A 17,570-nucleotide genomic window follows, 5' to 3' on the forward strand; every position below is an offset into this window, starting at 1 on the left:
AGCTTTTGAGTTATGAGATAACAACACTTTCTCAACATTACTATTCAGCTAGAAGAGCCACAAGAAAGATATCGGCAAGCCGCATGTGGCTCGCGAGACGCAGTTTGCCCACCGTTGGTCTGTCATTTATGGGTTACGTTGGTCTGTCATTCTCATGCATTAGCATTTCATATTTCCTTCAAGCGGATAGCAAAACCAAATTGCAATGATCTCAAAATCAAACAAGATAAAAATTTGTTTGTCAACATAAAATAAATGTTTGTTTTGAAAACTAAACTAAAACTAAACATAACACAAGACTTGCTCATGCTAGAAGTTGTCCCATCAAATGCCGGAAACTGTCGCCTACTAAAAAATAGACTATCCACCAGCGAAATATAAACCGGTTATTCAAGCAGGAGGTTATAACCTTGGTCCACAATAACCCAGGTTTTTTCAAGCAGCTCTAATACCAAAAACAAGCAATATAATTTAGAAATTTGATACTAACTACATAATTTTTTATTTTTTGCTTTATTGCAGATAGTTTTTTTTGGCTATAATTGCTGTATTATTACACAAATACGTGTTTACTAAACTAGATTTACATAAAAACTAGTAATATGTTGCGTTGGAAAAGAAAAATAGAAGTTGACGCATTTAAATAAAGCTATGATAAGCAATAGAACAATACAAAAAATTTAAATATCAACTCCCCTGGCATACAGGCCCGTAACTAGCTTGGAGCAGCAGGGGGGGCAAAAAGTATTCTAGAGGGGGCCCAACTTTTACCTTCTGTATCATGTACGAAAACGACGTTTGTACACAATGTGGGTATATTTACGCAAGAACATTAATCGTAGGCCTAGTACAACGTTTACATTAGACTAGTTTATCATAGAAACAGTCAGTGGCGTAGCCAGGAATTTTGAAAGGGGGTGGGGGTTGACGGGCAAAGGCCGACGGCGTCTTCGCCAAAGGCGACACCCAGCAGCGGGGGGTCTGGGGGCCTCCCCCAGAAAAATTTGAAAAATTACTTTGAATTTGGTGCATTCTGAAAGCATTTTCAACAAACATGTGGGTATAAATATTCCTGTAAAATGGTGCTGTCCGGTGGCATAGCAAAAGGATAAGATCATGTTTTCTAGGGCATTTTTCGGTAATAAAGCTAAGTCTCTATGTTTTCTTGTTGCTAATTCCTGGCTGAGATATTTGAATGTTTGGTATTGGCAAAACTCGCTCTTTTAATGCAGTTTCGTTTAAAATTAGGCAAACTTTGTTTTAGAGACAACATTCTACCACACCCTTAAACACACAATGTTTACAATTAAATAACACAAGAAAATTGAGTATAAAACTGAAAAGTCAGCGAACAGAGCTAATTAACATAATTTTTTCCAGGGGGTGCCAACATTTTTGCAGGGGGGCTTCGCCCCCCCTAGTTACGGGCCTGCTGGCATATGCCATGGGGTAGAATACTTGAAATAACATAGACAGACAATCGATAACAACTTAATAACATTGAATTGCATAATTTAAAATTAATACAGAAATGAAATAGATACATAATTTCAAACGTTTTCGGCAAAACTTTCTGCCCTCTTCAGGAAAATATTTTAATTCATCTAAACAAAACAAAATTTGTTTTGTTTTGTTTAGATGAATTAAGATATTTTCCTGAAGAGGGCAGAAAGTTTTGCCGAAAACATTTGAAACAACAGTTTTTCAAGTTTCTTTTAATTTTTTACTGGTATACCTACGCAAAAGCAAACCATTGCCAATCTGTGTAAGCACTAAAAATACTGTTGAGAAGAAGCGGTCTTCCTGGGCGTCAGCACTGCCACTACTCACTATAGAACAGCGACCACCAAAAATTCTGCTCAAGAAACCTGCGCATAACGGTTGTCCACAGTTACAAGAATTGGGAATTACCCTAAAACAGAGCTATGTGTTGAGTCGTAGGAGAACCTTTTTCATTTCTTTTCTGATCATCACAACAAAAACAATATACTGCATGCCAAGCATAGCAGAGGTCTGGACATAGGTAGAAGCGACAAAACGCAGATGTTATCATGTGCATGATACCAAAGCAAGGCAATCAGTTTAGTGGTGTAGGAGCATATGCTGCCGCCTCTGGCTTTCGTTGAAAATGCCGCCCTAAGTAGACTGCAGCAAATTTTGAAATACGTAGTTTCATGTTCAAGTAATCTTTTCAATAAAAATAATTACAAATAATGTGCCGCGTCTCAGAAGTTCTATATTGCTTGAGAAAGAAGCCTCACTATCTCAGTGTTAAGGCCAAAAATAAAACACAAAAAAATGGACAACAAATGTATTAGGCAAATAAAAGATCAATAGCCGCCTCAAAATTGAACTTTTCGAGCTTTCGCTGAAGCAAAATCAGCAATAATATCTTCAAAATCAAGTTTTTGAACGTAGTCTCTTTCTATAGAAAAAATCGATAAAGCTGATAGCCGATCATCATTCATGGTAGAACCAGAACGTAAATACGACTTTATCATTTTGAGCTTTGAGAAACTCCTCTCACAGCTCGCAATTGAAACACCAATGGTAAGATAAAGTTTCAGACACAAGCATAAATATGGTGTCGAATCAAGTAGGTGTGATTTAGCTAACCACTGTAAAACATCAAACGCTGTTGCATTACGATCAAACGTGGTTTCACTGCTTCGCACCAGTCTCTTAAATCTGTCAATTTGCACAGCTAACTCCAAAAAGTCCACCTCGTCGTCTTCATTTATTTTTGCAATAGGCTACTTTCACTTCATTTCTCGTGCTGTGTGCACTGTGCAGCCTCATTTTGCCGCCTCCTTGCAGCCTGCCGCCCCTGGCGCAGAGCCAGAACCGCCAAGTGGCTGCTACGTATATGGCACGATTGCAACACCTGAAAGTCGGCAGCAGTGGCCGAGTGGTTAGCGCGTTTGGCTCGCAGTCGAGAGCCTGCATGTTCGACTCCAGCCACCCGCACTTGCTGTTGTTTCTCTGGGCAAGAAACTTAACGATAATTGCCTCTAACCAGTGATCAATTTCGAGTAATGGGTACCGTAGTACCAAATTTAAGTCATAAACAGAGTAGACAACCGGAAACAGACATTGCCGTCGGCTGCAGCGTGGGTCAGGTGTATGTTGGAAGGCATACACCGGTGCATAGCGCTCAAGTCCGCTTTCCCGCAATGCAGGATAAAGATAAACATGTGGCGTTCCCCTTTACAATTCTGCCTGCGTCTCCAGTTTGGCGTATAGGTTGTAGGTGGTCGAATAGTGTACGCTAAGCACTACCGACATGCGACTCCTACCTCAGAAGGGGAGTTGTTCTAACCTTAACTCTTCTAGAGTGCACTGTCTATTAATACCACACTAAAGTAAGCATTGTAGAAGTAGTATAATAATTCAAAGTAAACACAATAACATTAATTAACAATGGTAGAAGCTAATACAAATGAGTCGGTAGTGCTTAGCGTACACTATTCGACCACCTACAACCTATACGCCAAAAACAAACAAAAAGCTCACTTTCATAATTTTACAAAAAAATAAGAGCAATGAGTTGATTTCTTACTTTTTTAGTTGATCTAATTCTTCAATAAATTGGTGTCTTTTTATTTGTTTTGTTAAAGTGGATGGCAAGATACCTTGAAAGATATGCTTTTGGTTGTGTTATGGAATATAAATATTTATACGACTCTCCTGGTTTTCTGTAATCTTTTTTCATGACGAAACTAAACAGTATAAATAAAAACCACAGTTACTCAAACAATGTCCATTTCCACTATTAATTGTTGGAAAAAACTGAAAAACTGTTTTGTCTTGAATGGAGTTTTATCGATATAAAATCAAAAACAAGAGTTTTTTGCACGTTCATAGATTTTGATGAGGGTGTCTTTTTATCTTTGGGATTGGAAACTCTTTGGATTTGAAACCATGGCATTTGTAGAAGTTTTCCCACTTTAGCTGACCACTGACCAGCTATGCTGTGGCCTAGCTGCTAGGCTTTAATTAAGGTTTTACTGAAATTGTTCATTTCAACAGCAGACAGCTCCTACAAAACTTGCTAACTAAGACATTATGCGTACCGTCAACCGGGGTGACTTTGTTCACAGGGGTGACTTTGATCAGCACTGTTTTAGCTTTGTAATCGCCAATTTGAGTAACTGGACTTCGCTCAAATTCCAAGGATGGGGTCTGAAGTACTTGAGCGAAGTCCAGTTACTCAAATTGGCAATTACAAAGCTAAAACAGTGCTGATCAAAGTCACCCCGGTGAACAAAGTCACCCCGGTTGACGTACTTACATCTAGACTTGGGGTGTAATAAATAATACCAAACATTATTAAGATACGGTACCGTACAATTTTGGTAGAGAGTAAAAATGGTTTCATCAATGTTCAGTTTACTTTTAGGCAGTGTTTTTTTGCAGGCAATTTAGTTCAAAGGAAAATGCTTCTATGTAGTATCAAACTCACATCCGTGGAATACCAGACTGATAAATATCGCACACGCCACTGATTCAGTTGAAAAAAAATGTGGTTGAATTTAGAACTTATATAAGCACTTTTTATATTTGCTTTTCTCTCGTCTTTTGCTTTGGAAGAGAAGGTAAAAGAAAAAATAAGTGACGTCATGACCGGTCAAATAATGTTTTAGTTTAAAAGACCAGCGCCGGTAAAATAGCCAGTGCCTTCTTTTAATGTTTTAAAGATATAATGTCAAAAGCAATTGCTACGGCAAGTTAAAGTTTTGTTTGTGTAAGTTATATATATATATGCAGTGGCGTACGCAGGATTTTCTCAAGGGGGGGGGGCCATTGAGAGTAGCGTAGCCAGGAATTTTGAAAGGGGGGGGCTTTGACGACCGTCTGGCGAAGCCCGACGACGTTTTCGTTTAAGACGACACCCAGCGACGGGGGGTCTGGGGGGCCTCCCCCAGAAAATTTTGAAAAATTACTTTGAATTTGGTGCATTCTGAGAGCATTTTCAACAAAAATCTGGGTATGAATATTCCTGTAAAATGGTGCTGTCAGGTGGCATAGCAAAAGGATAAAGATCATGTTTTCTTCGGCATTTTTCGGAAATAAAGCTAAGTCTCTATGTTTTCTTATTGTTAATTCCTGGCTGAGATGTTTGGTATTGGCAAAACTCGCTCTTTTAATGCAGTTTAGTTTAAAATTAGGCAAGTTTTTTTTAGACTGAAAGCATCATTCCCAAGCATAAAGAGACTGAAAGCATCATTCTCAATATCGTGAGGTCACACGCGTGCCAAAGGGGGGTTTGTAACCCCCAAACCCCCCCCCCATTGGCTACGCCACTGGCCATTGATATCCCAGACGTCTTCATGATATCCCAGTATGGTTTTAGTTTAGACTTTATCCATTTCTCTCTCACTAATCACTATATAATAGGCTTACAGAACACTATTCTACATTGGCATACCTGGGGTGGGGTAGGTGGATTGGGCCATGTATTTCGTATTGGCTTAGTCTATAAAACAACATTGTTACAGTGATTGCTTTGACAGAGCAATGCAAAACATATTAAATGCCTTAATCTACGCCGTTAACTACTAAACCATTTTTAAGGGGGGGGGGGCATGGCCCAATGGCCCCCCCCCTGCGTACGCCACTGTATATATGTATTCCTTTTTTTTCATATTTTATTAAATTTACTACAAGTATCAATTTGTAATAACAAATTTATTGTTTTGACGATTACTACCGTAGGTAATTGCATAGGCTATTGAAATGTTACAGTTTTGAGAAAGACAATCCTTAGATTAAGTAGGCTGTAATTTTCAAGTATTGGCTTTAAGTACATTTTCAGACTATTAATTAAACTATACTGAAGAAGCCCCACTTGTGTGGTGAAATTTTTATAAATAAATTCATTTTTCTGAATTAGTGTAATACCAGGCCTCGAAATTCCGGCGGTCATGGCGGACATGACCTCCGGAATGACCTCGAATGTCTGCCGAAGCCGACTCATTGGTCGGTCATAAATGACCGCCGCAAAATTCTTGACAAAAATAAAGCTAATGCAGCAAAAATATATTTTAAATTTGAATTGTTACAATTGTTTGTTTAACGCGAACAAATACGGAGCTGAAACAATCAATAGTACAGGCAATTGCTTTAAAGATCACATTAGAGTGGCGTGGTTAACGAGTTGATGGCAAAAGTAGCCATTTTTACATCATTTCAACGCCTTGCAATGTTGCCTTGAAATAAAGTTGTCTAAACTTTTCGGCAGGATATGTATTCTAATTTTAACAATGAGGATTATTGCGTTACATTGATCGTTTGTTAAAAAGAAATGTCACAGAGAAGCAAGTCTCAGCTGGGTTCCGCACATGCTCAGGTGAATGTGGCGACCTTATTCAGTCATTCACGCTCATACTGATAGAAATAGAATTTCTGCACGGAAGGGAGGGTGTTAGACTAACACTATTGTGTTAGTTAGTTAACACTATTGAGGGCTAACACTATTGAGTCACTAATGCGCATTTGTCTGGACGGTCCTGAGCTGGAGATTTACGACCCCGCGCCGGCAGTAATCGCTTGGCACAACGATTCTATAACGCAAAAACCACGGAATAAGTGATCGTAGTTGCTTTTGTAATAAGGAAATTTGGATTGTTGTTTTCAATTGTGTTTATTGCGTCATTACACGACTGTCATTAACGCACTGATTTATTTGCAAGCAATCTGCTCCAGTATAGCCTACTTCAAGGTCGGTTAATTAAGCCATCAACCATTGCAGAGTTATTCTGTTGTAGAAAATCTTCTACAAACACGACTACACAGTAGGGTGGGTCGATTTCTCCATTTATCATATAAATTTGAACATAGGTGCGGCTTTACCTTCTAAACATTTCCTCAAAGTTTAAAATCGTTTGGTGCACAGCAACCCATTACCCCAATGACCCCCTGTTTCTATAGCAGGGTTGCCAGATTAGGAGAAAAGTTGCGGAAACTTTTGTCATTTTATCTCATTTTTTTGCCCAATCTGGCAATCCTGCGCAGTGAGCGAACTTCTAATAGTTGTGCGGTTTAACACGCCACAAAAAAACTTTGTGAAATTGATTCTTTATCTTATTTATCCGATAGTGATCCGAGTTACACGGAGAGTGTCTCAACAAGTAGTGCCTACAATACCATCCCAATCCCTTGTGTTGCAAGGGAAGCCCATCAAAAGATGGTTTCTGACGAAACAGTTGCTGCTATTGCCACTGCTACTTTGCAGGATGTGTTGGGAAAAAACTTCTCCACAGACATCATTATTGACCCACGGAAAGTGAGACATAGCCAAGTCAGGAGGCGTACTGGATTGAAACCAACACAACATGTCGTCAATAATTTATATCGCTCTATTTTGATGGGAGAAAGGATGAATCATATGTCTTTGATGACTACCGCCACAGGAGAAAAATAAAAGAATACCATTACGTTTTACTGACACAACCTGGTGACATCTAGGTTGTGTTTATTTTAAAATGTATGATCGACGAGAATATGAACATGGATGGAATTCGAATAACAGGTTGTGACGGGACAGCAGTGAACACTGGGAATCGTAATGGAGTAATTGCTAAAATAAAAGATCATATCCATTATCCAGTATGAAGTTCAGTGGAATATATATTGGCCTTTGCTGCCCATCAATGAGTTACCATTGCAGCATCTATTTGGATTATTTGGAAAGACATCTGGTCCAGAAACATTCATTGGTGAAATTGGCGATATTCTGTGGTCAAACCTTATAGCCTTGGAGATCGCATTGTTTGATAAAATTGAAACTCCCCATTTGCCAAAATTGGACAATTCAAAAATCTAAGCACGGACCAGAAGTACCTTTTGGAAACCTGCCGTGCAATCAGTTCTGGGGAATGCTCTGAAACACTCTTACACAGAGTTCCTGGGAAATATCATCATTCACAGGAGCAAATCGAATGTGCCGCTATTATGTTAGTCAAATCATCAATCATTTTATTTTTCGTCTTTAACGCGTCCGGGACGAAAAAGATACTAACTACAAAAATCGATATAGACCTACCAGCACGTTAACGAACGGGAAAAGGTGGCAAAACCTTGAAAGGTTTAAAACGTGCCTGAATGGTTTAAAACCCATCCATCAGAAGCTGTTAAGACATTGAACCGATCCATTGCAACTGTATATGGGCCTGTATGGCTGCACTAAGATGGCCACAGATATCAGCTATGCTCCAGCAGTAGGCTACTTTTCCTTATGATACAACTCAGTCGTGGACTTGAGCCAGTAGAAGTACAGTCTGTCATCGACAAATCGATCAAGTAAAATTGTTATGCAACTCACCCCGAAAACTTGCTATTATATAGCCTATGCCATGCTTCATGACAATAGACCTCCCATTCGTGAAGTAGCGGTTAGGCGAATTCTGAAAGCACGAAAGCTTTCATCTACAATAATATGACGATTCCATCGCCCTGCTAATCAACTGAATCTTTATGCGATGGATTATATTGATATGATCGACTGGCCACAGATTGAGGATACTGAACCACCATTATTATTACCTAAGAACTAAGAGTAAGGATGAACTTTGGGATGCAATAAAGTCAGTCCCAGTAAAGTCGTTATACACACCACAGACTCAAGCAGTTGAAAGAATGATTCGTGTAGTCGCTGAGGTCAGCTTCAAAACTGTCGGAAAGAAGAAAAGGAACTCAATGATTTTTGATGATATTTTGATATTATTTTGATTTCTATTTTGATGCAAGGAAGCGGCGGCCTATATTTGAATCAAAGAAAGACTGTGTTGTTTAATTTAACATCCAGGCGTGGCTTTAACTTATTACATTTCAATTGTGTTTTGTTTTCACTGTAGCCTACCTATTGAATATAATTTACCGTGAAGTAAAAAATTGTATTTTTCCATACCACCTGGGGTAAGTGGTTAGGAGCACACCATCACATTGAAATTTTAACACTTTATTTAGTACGGTATGGCAAGCCTCACCTAAATACTGATTTATGCGACAATCCGACAATTTTATGTGAAAATCGACCCACCCTACTACACAGTACTGTAGTGTAATTTTGTGCAAAATCTACGTATGCAAAAAATATGTCCGGTTGAGATAGTAAATGTCCGCTGAAAGGGCCAGTCCGGTAGGACATGCTTGACCGCCGGAAAAAAGTACAAATTTCGAGGCCTGTAATACGTACTGTCAACTTTGTTAATTAAAAGTTTTATTGTCTTTAATGCCTCTTTCAAAACATTTTGTTATTACACTTTATATTTCCTGTCACATTAAATTCACTTTTTCAGCCTTATAACTATATTTATAAAATGGCTGCTCGTGTTGGCACACCATTTGCTGGTAAACGAGAACCGTTTGTCATCGGGCAATGGAAATTTATTTCTGAGAAGAGTCATATTTTGAAATCAGAAGAAATTGAAAAGTTTGTCATTCCTTTGTATATCTTGTATTCTATTAGTGAAAAGTTGATAAGGTCACAGTTTCTTTTGTAATTTATACAAAACATGCTGTGTTCGACATTGCTTAAAAATAGGGTAGAGATGTCAATATACTCTTGCATAGGCGTCGAAATAGGGTGGGCCGGGTGGGCGACGCCCACCCTGCCGTGAAACGAGGGTGGGCAAAATATGTTTCGCCCACCCTGTTTTCATGACACTTATGAAGTGTTCGTTACAATTGGGCTATTTCCGTTTTTGTTAAACGCTGAATTATCCAACCAACTGCAGCGCAACTTCTTGTTTTACGTATGTCCGACAGAACAAAGCAATTCCGCAAAAACGCTGCATTGAAAAAAAGGCGGTACTCACTGCATTGTTGTTGCTACGGCAACTGGCAATTCCTGGTGAGAGAAAGCTACGTTTGATCTTTTATCCGAATGGTCTCACTTTCGTTACGTCACAGTCAAACTTCAGTTCCGGGTCAGCGTAAGGGAATATGACATCATAATGAACATGACAATAAAATAACCGATACAAACTAAAGACGTACGGTACTGAAACAATCGCTTTTTACAAATCTTTGCTTTTTAGTCCAGTGTTGTATGTTGATGGCGTCAACTTTTTGTTGACGCTGAGGCTAGCGCTGTCAGTTTATTTTTTAGTTGACGGAAGTGATAGCGCCAGGGCCCGATTAACCATGAGGCACACGAGGCACAGGCCTCAGGCCCCCTGGTTTTGGGGGCCCCCAATGTTTTTACATTAGTATCGTAGGCGTAGGTGGTGAAAGTTGTTGTGCCAATGTGCCAGTGTGTGTACAGTTGTTATTTTTGAGTAACGATTTCAAATTGTGTAACGATTGCCAAATAGAATAACGATTCCAAATCGTCACGCTTCAGCGAATTTCGGTATGCTTCAGCTGAGCACTGCTGCTCTGCATCGAAAGCGATTGCCAATAGGGGCCTCTAAACTTTGCTGTGCCTCGGGCCTCCGTGAGCCTTAATCAGGCCCTGGATAGCGCCGTCAAATATTTTGCCGATTTTAAGCGTCACGCGCTATGCGTCATTTTTTGTTTTCATGGAAAATCTCGTTTCACAATGAGAGTTTCACAATGTATTCTGGCCAGCGCAACTCATCCGAATTACCCGCTTTTGTGTTGGTTGGAATGGTTACCTGGAATACAAGCGGAAGAAGTTTGCCAATTGTTGATCACTCATATCGTGAGCTGTATGGAGAACGTGGGATCAGAGAGAGAAAGCGAAAAATCTATGAATGTCATCGCGGAGGTTGAAGATACTTTATTTCAAGAGCTCTATGCCCCTGAAAAGAGCAATGCTGGTGCAGTGGACCTCGTTAAAAAATTTATATATGCTAAGCCATCACAGCACGCTTGAAATAGTGATAGGCTACCTTTCCGAGTAAACGTTTTCAAGACTTGTTTTTGAAATACAACGCACCAATACCATCCAGCGCTGCTGTGGAATGCATGTTTTCACTTGGAAAGGACATTATGCGTCCCAAACGCAGCAGATTGTCAGATAAACGTTTTGAAACGCTTGTGTTTCTACAAGGAAATAACTAATAAGCTAAGCAGCTAATTACAATACAGTATCAAAACATAATACCTGCTCTTTATTTATAGCAGTGGTTCTCAACCTGGGGTCCGCGGACCCCTTGGGGGTCCGTGAGAAAGCATTTGGGGGTCCGTGATTACCTTGATGAATTTTGGAGAAAAAAAACAAAAAGCGATCTTTCGACTTTCATTTTTCTGTTTAAATGCAAATGTGTCAATTACATCGTAATTTTGAAGCGCTCTGTCAAGAAGTAGGGTCAGATTACGAAGTAGCCTACTTTTGTATCATTTTGAGGTACGTTGGTTATCTAGAGGAGAAGTTTTAAAACGACTGCAGCAGCTAAAAAATGAGGTATCAACTCTTTTGAAAGCAAAAGGAAGTTCCCTCTCAAAATTGTTTGAGAGTAAAAGTTTTCTATACGGTATGGCCTACTTAGCCGATATTTTCGGTCATATTAACAATGTTAATCGTGGCATTCAAGGACCAGGTGTGACAATAGTTGATGCAGCTAAAAAACTGAAAGCGTTTTTAGCCAAGTTGCCGGTTTGGAAACGCAGATGGGAAGCAGGTAATTACGCTAACTTTCCAATGTTAGAAGATCTTGATGGATGAAATTCAAAAAGAATGTACTCTTTTGATCTCTACGAGAGAAAAATTTTGCGCACACTTGGAAACCCTAAAAATCTCATATCAATCTTATTTTAATTTAGAACACCTGCCGAACGAAGTTGAAACATGGATTCGAAATCCTTTTCTTTTTGACTTGAACAACATTAGCGATGACGATCTCAGTAATAATGACCTAATGGATTTGAGATCAAAAGAGTTATTACGCATTGAATTTCATTCAAAAACTGTGGAAGAATTTTGGTGCTCACAACTGCAAACCTACCATTCTTGGCAAAGCAAGCGATTATTGTTTTGTTACCATTCATAACCACTTACCTTTACGAGGCAGGATTCTCAACTCTGTTACAATGAAAACTAAACATCAAAATCGCCTGGACGTTGAAGATGACATGCGTGTTGCATTGTCAAAAACTAAACCACAGTTCAGTCGTTTAGTTCAGGAAAGGCAACAACAACCCTCTCATTTAATTTGCTTACGTTGAAAAAGTTTCGGCATGGCACTTTGGGTCACCTTAGTATTCAAATACTGCTGACATTTCTTGAGTAATTCATTCATTTTCTTATTTGAGCAACTGTTTAACCTGATACTTGCCGCAGGAGTCATAGCGGCAATGCAATATGACACAGTACAGTAGTTGAGTAGCATAATTATTACAATAGTCAATGGTATGTGAGTTTCAGGCAAAATTTAGGTAGGGGTCCGCAGAATTAATAATTTATCTAAAGGGGTCCGTGACAACAAAAAGGTTGGGAACCACTGATTTATAGCTATTGTTAGCCTAAACTTGGTTGAAATGCTTCCGTTTTGCGAGAGCTTGGCTAAAATAGAGCTAGAAATTTAGCGCTGACGCTGTCAATTTCTTTAAGAGCTGACGCAGTACTTTACGCCGTAAAGTTTTTAGGCAATTCGCGCTGACGCCGTCAATTTATTTCATTGACGCGTACAACACTGCTTTTTACAAATCAAAATGCGGCAAATCTGAAGGCGCCACTTCAAGGATAACAGGTCACGACACGCGCTTTTTAGGTTGCAAAGGAAAACATAAAAGAAGTTTGTTTAGTTTAGCAGCGCTCATAAGATCGCAAGGCGCAAGAAAGCAAACATCAAACCTATTAAAGCTTAATTGCTGCAGCGACGCTAAGCGCAGTCTTTGTGAGAAAGACTAACCATTGCGAATTTGCAAACATACACATTCAATGAAATCTGTTTGAAAACTCTCGCCCACCCAGAATTCCTCTCTTCTAAGAAAAAATCGACGCCTATGTACTCTTGTAATAATGGTGGACTACTCAGTTAATTTTGTTATTCATTGCATTTAATTTAACAAGTGAAACAAAATTGTCTTATTGTGCAAACAATAATCTTTATTTTCTTTGTATTATATTTATTTCAATGTGCTGGTAGACAGTTACTTTTTTGCATGCATGCAAAACTTAAGTTCCATCACAATTTTTTAACATTTCATCAATTCAGCATAAAAAAGCATATTATTTTACATGTTTTACATTTTATTTCTCTGAATTTTAGAATCCTCGCTGATATACCTTTACCACAACTACCTGAGATGACGTTTGGGGACAATAAGCTCACAATTGAACACAGTTCGGGTTTTTCTATTAATTTTAATGCGCTTGATGCATTAAAGCTAGTTGATCCACATAACGACCTTATGAAAGTTGCCATGGCTAAAGAATGGAAAGAGAGCAGGTAAAAGTTGAATACGCCAAGTTATATCAATAAAAAAAAATTGTTCAGACGATGTTTAGCCTATATCATCCTCATCCGACATGTTACAGTAAATAGTTTTTTCAACTGTTAATGTTCTAACATTAATATTTGAACTAAAGAAGTGCAATTGATATAAGTTAATTTGATAGGTTTGTAGGCCTATACATGTACAATTGTACATTGTGCATTTGTACAATACTTTGATCTGTATGTAAGATTTAATTTAATCAGTTAAACAGTCCTTATTTGTGCTTCAATCTTTATCTATTTATGGCTGCAAAAAACTCACATTGTGAGCTCAACTATTCAACACCCACAAGAAATCTGGTTTACAAATGGCCTACAAACGATTGATTAAACAGATTATTTTTTATTGCATTGCAATTTGCACTGTATATAAAATCTTTAAGTTACATTAACCACTTGTAAGCTTGTTTTTCACTAAAGTGTGTCCTTCCAGGGAGAACAATGAATATATCGCTGAAACGGTGAAGCCTTTTGATTGGACGTTTACAACAAATTATCAGGGAACTATAGAAGATGAACACAACAAATTGAAGGTAAGCTTAAGTATCCAAAACTTGCGTTATATACCCAGACAGCAAACCAATTATTTTTTACACTGATTCTGATTATTTTGTTGTTTGTCTATTTAAGATTTCTGACACAACCAAACGAATCGATATAAATCGTTTAAAAACGAGAGAAAAGATTCTCTTTTTTGAAGAGCTGATGCTGTTTGAAGACGAATTAGCAGACAATGGTTGTGCACAAGTCACAGTGAAAATCGTAAGTTACAAAATTCTGTGTACGAATGTTTGAAGCGAAAACTATTGGCAGGGAACAAAATTAAATTCAGTTATTTTTATGATATTGCAATTAGAATGCTGTACTATGTATAGATTGGACTCCCAATAGACATTTATGCAATTTAAGCTAAAATAAAACGTTAAAACTTAAAAGTTTAATATACGTTCTTTGAGAAACATGCCTATGCCATTATCAATCTGTCGTAAAAAGCAATCGATACATTACATAATTCTTTTTACAGTCCATTTTCGAAAGATAATAAATGATTAGCAATCTCACGGTTAGCTAGGAGTATCAACAGTTTAACACCGATATATGGTTTGCGAAATACAAGTGTTTTCTGTGCTGCTGAGTGCTCTGACTTAGTGGTGGTCTGAAAGAACTGCTTCCATAGAGGAAGTTTGCTTACACTTTTCCAGGCAGTAAATTGATCCTTTTTTTTGCATTGGTTTAAAGTTTGTAGATGCTGGATCAATGTAAAGAGGGTGATTTACTTATGGGGTTGGTGACTTTTGTATACTTGTGAGACGTGAGTAGTGAGATTTGTCTATGCTGTCTGTTTGTGTACTGTGTGGTTGTGAAGAAACGTTCATCAAAACTTAATGCTTTTACAACATTAAAAAAAGTTATCTCCAAGCTTACTGTGTTTCGTTTTTAATGCCAGCATTATTTTTTCAGCGAGTTATGCCTTCTTGCTTCTTTTTACTTATGCGCTTTTACTTACGTGTGGACAAAGTCTTATCCCGGATTTATGACACCCGTTTCTACCATGAGTTCGGCGCTGACCACGTCATCAAAGAGCATACTGAGAAAGAAAAAAGTTTTGCTGAGTTAAAAGTGAGTTCTCAACGGAGATAAGTATTCAGCATCATATTGTACTTGATATTGCAATAAGCTGTAATCAAACGTTCAATCAATAAAAAGACGAAAACCGTTTTGTGAAGAGACATCTTCGTGAGAACATGATTTTCCAATTTTCTTTTTTTATTTGTACGGTAATTATTTTCTTGTTTTATATATGTGGATCAAGTAGCCTTCAGTAGATCAACCAAAACTATGTTTGGGACTGTGAAAAACGTATCAACTTACCTTCCCTACTTTTTAAAAGGTGTTTTCGGGGTAGAGAGAGGTGTTTGAGTGCAAATTATACCAGAGATTTTAAAATATACTGTTGTATCTTAAAATCAGAGCTAAAATTGAATTTAGAATTGACCCCTTCCCCTCTAACATTGGTTTCAGCTTTCACCACAGCCTTGTAAACAACAACATCACTGCACGTTTGTCTATTGGTTTTATTTCTCTTTTTCAGCATGTTCCCGCGTCAACGTTGATAGACCCGAACCTTCTTGACCGATTTTTAACAGTGAAGTTACATTCTATCCAAGCATTGCAGTTTGAAACCGCCACGACCGGCAGAGACTTGACTCTCGGCTGTTCAGCTACGAAAGTATCGCCTTCCGAAACTAGGACAATCTCAAATGAATGCCTAAAACCTGACACGAGCTAGTTCATGCAATAAATTAAACTCTCTATATTGATTTTTTTACCATGTCCAATCACGCAAACTTTTTAGATCTTAGAAAAAATTGCTAATTACCGTGAAATCACAGAATGTCTGATTTTTGCAGTCTGTTCACCTATCTCATTCTGCTGCGAACCTAATTCTAGTTGTCAAGTTTTGTAACGCGTCGGCAGTTCACACATGTTCCAATTGTTCAAGCATCATAATTATAAAGTAATGACGTCTTTGTTGCTTTTCTTGACGTTGGCCCGTATGATGTTTGTCGTCAACTTATGTTGCGCAGTAATAAACATGGAAAGACGCCGTGGACAATCATTTGACTAAAAGAAACTTAAAAATTAAAGATGCCAACGATAGAAAGAAATGAAAGAGTCGCTGTGCACAGACAACTGGTCGAATCTGATGTTTCGAGATAAAGACTAGGTTTTGTTGAAGCGAAATGGAGAAAGGGTAAAAATATCCAAGATCTAATTTGGCTCGTAATGAGAGCATTAAACTTATTTGAACTAAACATCTAGTAGACAAGTTTTTATTACAGTAGAATTCGCCTATAACGGCTTCGTTTATAACGTCAATTCGCCTATTACGTCACATTTCGCTCGGTCCCTGCAGAATTTCTATCTTTTACATACATTGTAGTTCGGCTACAACAGCATCGCCTATAACGTCAATTCGCGTGTAACAGCACCCTTTATTAGTCCCCAGACGTCTTTTGTTCGTTTATAACGTCACTTTAAGCCATCACCTTCACCACGAACGGTCAGTCTTTTAATCCAATTAGCGCTGCTGCTTGCAAAATGTCTTCCATTTATTTTGCTACGTCGTTCTCAGCAGGGACTTTAACTGAATTAACCTTTTTCCCGCGTGAAAAACTATCACGTGTAAAAAGCAGCTCTACAGCTGACCTTTAAACAACTCAAAGCAACAGTTGTACGTGCAGTACTGTATAAACTAATTAACTTTTTTTTCCCGCGTGAAAAACTATTACGTGTAAAAAGCAGCTCTACACTCTAGTCTACAGGTGTGTCAAAACCGAAATAGCTCAAGATCAATGCCTTTTTCGCTAATAAACAATGAACTTCTCTACTACTGTATGCAACGAGCTGTAGCCTATTGCGCAAATTTCCTGTACCTTTCGCTGTAGGTTATTTTTTTAAACAATTTCTTTGTTAACTGTATTTTCTGCGTGCCTTTTGTCAGTTTGGTGGTACCGGTAGGCTACACAGTAACCATGATTGGATTATACACCTCTTTCTTTAATCAAAAGACAGTTGTGGAATAGTTTGCGGTAGTTCGTCTATAACGTCAATTCGGCTATAACGTCAGTTTTTGCAAATCCCCTAGAGGTGCCGTTATAGGCGAATTCTACTGTATTTATTTTCATGGATGTTGGGCGAGATAGTGATGATTTGAATTTGCCATAGTGTCCAATTTCTTCATACTTTCTATGTTTTTGATATACCACCTTTGTTTACTAGCCTACAGGTCAACTGCCTTTTGGTATTGTTGAGAATATGTGCTAAGCGGTTATGAGTATTAAGTTTCTTTATTTACGTTCATCTTTGTCTGCTACAAGCCTACAACCAAATAGTTATCACGAATTAAGTTCTTGATGCTCGACTTGTTCACTAGCAAAAAAGGTGCAAAAATATTTTGACCACGTAAACTAGATTTCCCGCGGCTACTTGTCAACCAAAACCACACTGGGAAATATAATTTATTTCTATTAAGAAATGTCGTTCTTGTGTAGTGTAGCCTAATTGTTCTCTTCATTTCTGAACACGATCAACCTGAATTAAAGGAAGACAATTTTTTTGGAGAATAGACAATTTCAAGTAGCTACAAAGTGGATGAATTCA

At 38.2% G+C, this 17,570-nt stretch overlaps 1 protein-coding gene across 2 annotated transcripts; it reads left to right on the top strand.

Annotated features, from left to right (window-relative positions):
• Positions 1-6,239: 6,239 nt before the first annotated feature.
• On the top strand, positions 6,240-16,043 carry LOC145787668 (TIP41-like protein). Of its 2 annotated transcripts, none has more exons than XM_082599463.1 (6): positions 6,240-6,349; positions 13,179-13,358; positions 13,840-13,939; positions 14,037-14,168; positions 14,868-15,026; positions 15,499-16,043. In XM_082599463.1, the coding sequence occupies exons 1-6, from the start codon at positions 6,342-6,344 to the stop codon at positions 15,694-15,696; spliced, it is 777 nt and encodes a 258-aa protein (XP_082455589.1). In that variant the 5' UTR covers positions 6,240-6,341; the 3' UTR covers positions 15,697-16,043. The 2 variants fall into 2 exon arrangements, with proteins under 2 accessions (XP_082455589.1, XP_082455588.1); XM_082599462.1 differs by lacking the exon at positions 6,240-6,349 and adding an exon at positions 9,304-9,433.
• The last annotated feature ends 1,527 nt before the right edge of the window (positions 16,044-17,570 follow it).

Source organism: Aplidium turbinatum, chromosome 18 (assembly GCF_918807975.1).
Source record: "Aplidium turbinatum chromosome 18, kaAplTurb1.1, whole genome shotgun sequence".
In the NCBI taxonomy this organism is placed as follows: Eukaryota; Metazoa; Chordata; class Ascidiacea; order Aplousobranchia; family Polyclinidae; genus Aplidium; species Aplidium turbinatum.

Bases quoted from the DNA above. Each gene is read 5' to 3' on its own strand.
- LOC145787668 (XM_082599462.1), top strand. From the start codon at position 9,321: ATGGCTGCTCGTGTTGGCACACCATTTGCTGGTAAACGAGAACCGTTT. The intron at 9,434-13,178 runs GTTTGTCATTCC...TCTGAATTTTAG, and splicing joins AAATCAGAAGAAATTGAAAA to AATCCTCGCTGATATACCTT. The intron at 13,940-14,036 runs GTAAGCTTAAGT...TGTCTATTTAAG, and splicing joins ATGAACACAACAAATTGAAG to ATTTCTGACACAACCAAACG.